Below are 6,723 nucleotides of genomic sequence, written 5' to 3' on the forward strand. Positions count from 1 at the left end.
ATTCCTGCTCCTGGGATTCTCATGAAAATCAAGCCACTGCTTTGTAGTTGGGCATATAAATAGACAAGTGTTTATTGCAGCCTTGTTCACTGTAGCAAAGACAAGGAACTAAAAGCGAGTGATCTTCCATTGGGCGAGTGAGTGAATAACCACAGTACAGTCCCCATCACGGAATCTATGCAGCATTTACAAAGAACGCATCAGCATGATAGACACTGGTCTGAAGGGATTTCTAGAAGATACTTAAGTGAGGAAAGGAACATAAAGGAGGAACATAAGGAAATTTTCTTTTTTAAGCATGAATAATGGCCAAAAAATGAAAACATATAAATGTATATGTGTAGTTTTGAATGACTATGTCAGCATGGAGTAAAGTTGGAGTTAATTACCTGAAAGGTCATAATGATGAAATGAGAAGTGAAGAAAGGGGAAGATGAGTTAAAAAAAGAAAAAATTCTGCACTAAAAAACAAAGCTGGGTGTCATAATCCCATTTATGTAAAATGATGCCTGTGTGTGATGTTGCATTTGAAATTAATCTGTAGACATACGAGCAAGTTAAGGGACACACAGATTTCAGGGCAATGTATGTACGGCTGTCGCATAACTATAACAAACCCAAATGCGTTGTACACGTGTGGATGTTTGGAAATGGCCACGAGTGAGCAGAGGAGGTCTCCGTCTGTTGGACACCTTGGAGGGTGGGCCTGAGGGGGAAAATGGTGAGGAGTTGGTCAGCCTTTTCTTTCTTTTTTCCTTTCCTTTTTTTTTTTTAAGGTGTTGCCTTAGGGCATGTTTGTTTGCTGAAGAGAGACAGAGATGGTGTGAGGGAAAGTAAGAAATCACGCCCCCGGGGGGGAATGGCCATGCTATAGTCCCTTCTCCACTCTCCTCCTGGGATCTTGGACACACACGCACATATGCCCAGAGTGAGTTTCAAGCCACCAGGTCCTAGACTCAAACCAGTTGGCCATGTGGGAATCCAACCAACAGTGTAACCGCTACGCCATCTGCTGGCCCACTCTTTCCTTTTTTTAAATTCATTTTTTCCACAGGAGAGACAGAGACAGAGGCCCCATCGGGGTGTTCATGCCATGATCCGCCCCCTAGTCTCAGCCCGCCCACATTGCAGACATGGGTGCATGTGCCTGGCCTGCTCAGGCCCAGCTCTGCTGCTGCTACACCACTGCCCAGCTTCGCCCTCTCAGTGTGCAGCCTGAATGTGAGTGAGCAAGTGCAAAAGTGTGTACTGACTTGGACTGTCTAAATTTCCCAAGGACGGAAACGAGGGTCTCTCTAAATCCTGATGAGGCTGAATATTTTTAAAATTGTTGAGCTCATGGAAAACAAACTTTGCATCTCTTTTAACTTTTCTTTTTCTTTTTTTTTTTTAAGAGAAATTTTTGCTGTAGGGTACGTGCACTAACCGGAGAGACAGAGAGAGACAGAAAGCAAGAAATCACCCCCCACAGGGATTGGCCACGCCACAATCTTTTCTCCTCCATTCTCGGGATTTTCAGGTATGCACACATTCGCACCCAGTGTGAGTTTTAAGCCGCTAGGTCCTGGTCTCAAACTACAGTCAACTACATGGGACTCTAGCAACATAACCACTATGTCATCTGCTGGCCCCTTAGCTTAGCTTCTTTTTTTTTTTTTTTTTTTTTTAGTGGGTTTTACTTTAGGGGGACTGATCTCCCTCAGAAATGAGAAATCACCCCCCATGGGGGATGGCCATGCCGCAATCCCTTCTCCATTCTCCTCTCGGAATCTTGGGCACACACGCGCACGTGCCCGGCGTGAGTTGAAGCCACCAGATCCGGGACTCGAACCATGGTTGACTACATGGGAGTCCAGCAACATAGACATTACGCCAACTGCTGGTCCCTTAGCTTGTCTCTTAACCAACTCCAGTGTGTGTTGGTATCCAAAGCTACAGAGCGTCTAGAAAATTCTGTGGTCTTACATCTGCCCACTGTCAATTGACTACTGTATCTCTTCCAGGGCTCTAAAGTGAGAATTGTTGGAATGTAAATTCTAGAAACCTGGGCAGGTGGCATGACATGTCCTGGCTTCTTTTCTCCTCCCCCCACCTTCTCTCAGCACATGATGGGATTGTGATTAAGATCGAGGTGCAGACCAACGACGAGGGCTCAGAAAGTCTGGAGACGCCAGAGCCCCTGATGGGCCAAGTAGAAGAGCACGGCTTTCAGGACTCAGAGCTGGGTGACCCCTGCGGAGAGCAGCCCGACCTGGACATGCAGGAACAGGAGAACACACTGGAGGAGTCCCCTGAAGGCTCCGGCGAGTTCAGCGAGCTCAAGCAGATGCTGGTGCAGCAGAGAAACTGCACAGGTGAGTTCTGGACAGGTGGGAAAGAGGAAGGGGAAAGCTACAGTGATTAGGCCTCCAGGGAGGCCCCTGCCTCGTGGGAAGGCTGCAGATCCTTGAGAGAAAGGGCTGGCCAGGCCGGACTGGCAGGTGTGAGAGAACCACAGGTGTGGCCTCGGGTAGGCTACCTGCCCCGGGATTTATAAGAATCTGTCTGTGGGCTAGGAAAAAAGTTGTGAATCCAAAGACCGATTCAGACGAGGACTTGGTGGGATCTTGGAGATTTTCTGTCCACCTCCCTCCTTCTACAGGCAGAGGTCAGATCAGTTGTCCAGGGTCGCACAGAGAGTGGCAAAGCTAGAACTTCCTTTTCCCAGTGTCCTCCGTCAGTCTCATGCCACATAGGAAGAACCTGCTAACTGGAAGAGTCCAATCTGGAGGACTTGCTTTCTGAAATGACCGCTGTACTGCCCTTCCCTGGGAGAATCTGCTCACCATGGCAGCTGGAATATATGAAGTGCCATCATTCTGCTCTCTCTGGCTCTGGACAGTGCACGGACAGTGAGGGCAGGGCTCACAGCGGCCTGACCCCAGCTTTCCCGATGCCAAACTGGCCTTGCAATCTCAGAAAAGCCCAACTTGATTGGTCATCATGATGGTTTTTTTGTTTTTGTTTTTTTTTTGTTTGTTTGTTTTTTAAAGAAGGAAAATATTTTTTATTTTATTCACTATTATCACTTTTTATTTATTTATTTATTTTTGGAGAGGTTTTTGCTATAGGGCGTGTGCACTCACCAGAGAGACAGAGAGACAGAAAGCAAGAAATCACCCCCCAGGGGGGATGGCCATGCTGCAATCCCTTCTCCATTCTCCTCTCGGGATCTTGGGCACACATGCACATGCTCCTGGCCTGAGTTTAAGCCACCAGGTCCAGGACTCAAATTGCAGTCGACTACATGGGAGTCCAACGACATAGCCATTACACCAACTGCTGGTTCCTATCATTCTCTTTAAACAAAAGAGATTGTTTTGCTATAGGGTGCATGCGTTCACCAGAGAGACAGGGAGAGACAGGCAGAAAGCAAGAAATCACTCTCCTGGGGTGGATGGCCATGCTGCAGTTCTGTCTCCTCCATTCTCCTCTCAGGATCTTGGGCACTCATGGACACACACACAGTGTGAATTTTAAGCCACTAAGTCTGGGACTTAAACCATGGTTGACTGTGTGGGAGTCCAGTGACATAACCATTATGCCATCTGGTGTTCCCATTATCACCTTTTAATTTGGCCAGAGAGAGAGAGAGAGAGAAAGTGAGAAAGCAAGCTGCCAAGTCCGGGACTTGAACCATGATCAGCCATGTGGGAGTCCAGCGCCCTTAACCACCTTGCCACCTGCTAGCCCCAGGGCACTTTGTGTATACATTTGACTTAGCTAAGTATGTTACTCAGGAAATGATCCTGACTTTTTTTTTATTTTTTTTTGAGAGGTTTTTGCTATAGGATGTCTGCGCTCGCCAGCAAGACAGAGAGAGACAGAAAGCGAGAAATCACCTCCCAGGGGGAATGGCCATGCCACAATCCCTTCTCCTCCATTCTCCTCTCGGGATCTTGGGCATGCACACACACGCGCCCGGCGTGAGTTTAAGCCACCAGGTCCGGGACTCAAACCGTGGTCAACTACATGGGAGTCCAGCGACATAGCCATTATGCCAACTGCGGGTCCTGTATCTGACTTTTTCTTAAGTCATCCTCATCTGTTAGGCTGTCGGAAAAATCATGACATAAGTTTTTATAGTTTCCTAGGCAAAAATGCTGCATGACTTCTCCAATGACCCAATATTTTTGGAAACAGTATTATACTAGACTTATCAAATCAACTGGGCAGCTGTTGCTCTCGTCCTATACTCTAATTGGACTCTAATATATAGATATACACACACATATTCCTGTTGTATACATATATATGATAGGAATCTAGCATATTACTTGAAACACTGGTAGAACTTCTTGGGGTTTTAGTTTTTGTTTGAGTGTTTGACTCTGAGTCATTAATCATCATGTATTTGTGTATTGTTTTATATTTAGTGTATCCAGGTCCATTTAGGTTTTGAAAGCATTGTATTAATTTAAATTTTTACTCATTTTATCTGTAGACAGTTCCTCTATAACTTGCCTTTTGCACTTAATAAAATAGCATGGACATCCTTCTTGGTCAAATGCTATGGATCTGACCCCTTATTTTTTTTTTTTTTTTAAGTTTTTATTAATTTTTTCAAGAGAGAGAGACAGGCAGCACCAACAGGCTCCTCGTGAGCCATCCTCCCCAGCCTGTGGGCTCGGGCATGCACCCGGGGTATCAGCCCCACACGGCCACTGTGCCACACTGGCTGGCTTATACCCCCATAGTCTTAAATCACCACGTGGTACTTCAGAAGCCTTTTAAAATATGCCACCTTGTCATTCATAAAGGAATGTGAAAAGATACAAGGCTGATTCTGAGTCCGTGCTCACCCGGGGACATGACAGTATAAATTGCAGATGGCCATTGGCGCATTCCCCATTAATTCTCGTAGTAGAACCGTAACAATGACGCAGTAGTTTGTGGAATTGAATTTCGAGTCTTGAATTTTATAGCCGAATGTTTCTTTTTAAAATCATTTCATTAAGAAAAACCAACTCTGATGCTCAAGGAGAGCGCCCGTCTCCCCCCACCTCTCACACACGGCCTGGTATTTTCAGGGTATACGCCAGAGCACCTGTGTACCAGCTCTGCCTGTGTCTCATCCTTCCAGGTCCTCAGGCATCTGCTCCAAGGATGTTCTAGGTCACCCTGCCAGAGTCCTCACACCTCCGAGGCAGCATTGACTCAGCACACCTGTACCCTAATTTTAACACTGTATTCACCAGCTTCAGGGGAGGAGTAGAGACGTTGTCTGGGCTGTGAGCATCGCCAGCTTCAGTTTCCCTGTCAGCCGAGGGGGTAGACTAGCTGAGAAAGGCCTGTGACTTCATTCCCTTTACCTGGACACTCCGTTGCTATCTCTGGGCTCAGATGCTCTGCCTGTAGAACGGGGCAATTCCTGCCCGACCGACCCTATAATCAGAGACCGTGCACGTGGGGAGAGAGCCGGGCGCACGGGCCCTGTTTGCTTTTAAGAATTCTGCATGTGTCGTGTCTTCTGTGTCATAGACAGGCTCAGAGGAAGGAGTGACTTTCTTGTCCCCCAAAGTCAGAGACTAAAAATAGAGCTCCCCAGTTAACCGTGCTTAGGGAGTGCCGAGTAAACACAAGGCACTGGAGAAAACTCAGCTCGAGAACTTACGTTTCCACGGGCCACTGTTGAACTGGCATCGTTTAGTTTTTAAAGGTTCAGAGTTCGGGGAGGAGGGCACACATCCAGAGTTGAGGGTGCCTGGCCCCGTACACAAGAGCTTGTGGGAAGGGCAGAGAATGATCCCCTGGCCCCAGTTTCAGGTCTGGTAGAGTCTGATAGCGCAGGGGTCATCCCTCCCGGCTGCTCCAGAAGGCCGAGCTCCTCGTTCCTGGGCAGGGGCACCTGCAGGATGGTGGCCTCAGGAGGGTGGAATGCTGTGGGTAGGATCATCACAAAAGGCGTGGACAGAGAGGAGAGGAGATTGCTGGGAGAGGGTGAAGAAAGGCACCTGGTGGAGAAATCTACGTGGGTCTAATAGTGAAGTAGGTCAATCTGGCCAGCAGTGTTTGGGTGCAGGTCTTAGGGGGAAAGACCGACAACTTTATGAGTCAGCACCCCTGGGTACAGCTGGTAGAAACCCTTCAAGAGCCCAAGTGAGAAAAGGGTGTTTATTGGCTCAGATCATCCTAGCTTCGGGCATGGCAGGATCTGGTTGCCACCATGGTGGCCCTGTACGCTGGTGCCCTTTCCTGCTGGGTATAGCTCCACAGTGTGATCCTCCACATAAAACCCGGAGAGGTCTCAGACTGGCTACTTTAGGTTTCATTCCTGAACTTAATACCAGGGCCAGCCTGAGTAGACACAGCGTCTACACCCCCCATCCTGGTTAGGGGCGCTAGGCCACAGCTAATGTCTCTCTCGCTCTCTCCCTCCCTGGAGCAGAGGGGATCGTGATCAAGACGGAGGAGCAGGACGAGGAAGAGGAGGAGGAGGAGGAAGATGAATTGCCGCAGCACCTGCAGTCCCTCGGGCAACTCTCGGGGAGGTACGAGGCCAGCATGTACCAGACCCCTCTGCCCGGGGAGCTGTCCCCTGAGGGCGAGGAGAGCCCCCCCCCCCTGCAACTGGGCAACCCGGCAGTGAAGAGGCTGGCTCCCCCCGTGCACGGCGAACGGCACCTGAGCGAGAACCGGGGCGCGGCAAGCCAGCAGCAGCGGGACCGGCGCGGGGAGGGGGCC

The 6,723-nt window shown here is 48.9% G+C and overlaps 1 protein-coding gene across 1 annotated transcript in view; it reads left to right on the forward strand.

Annotated features, from left to right (window-relative positions):
• The window catches only part of ZNF777 (zinc finger protein 777), a gene marked incomplete at its 5' end in the record, with an annotated part of 35,399 nt that overhangs the window by 25,675 nt on the left and 3,001 nt on the right, over nt 1-6,723 (forward strand). Inside the window, 1 exon segment of the mRNA XM_006172137.2 lies at nt 2,103-2,354. Coding sequence (XP_006172199.2) covers nt 2,103-2,354 — 252 coding nt within the window.

The sequence above is a fragment of the Tupaia chinensis genome, unplaced genomic scaffold (assembly GCF_000334495.1).
Source record: "Tupaia chinensis unplaced genomic scaffold, TupChi_1.0 Scaffold000010_1, whole genome shotgun sequence".
NCBI classification, from domain to species: Eukaryota; Metazoa; Chordata; class Mammalia; order Scandentia; family Tupaiidae; genus Tupaia; species Tupaia belangeri.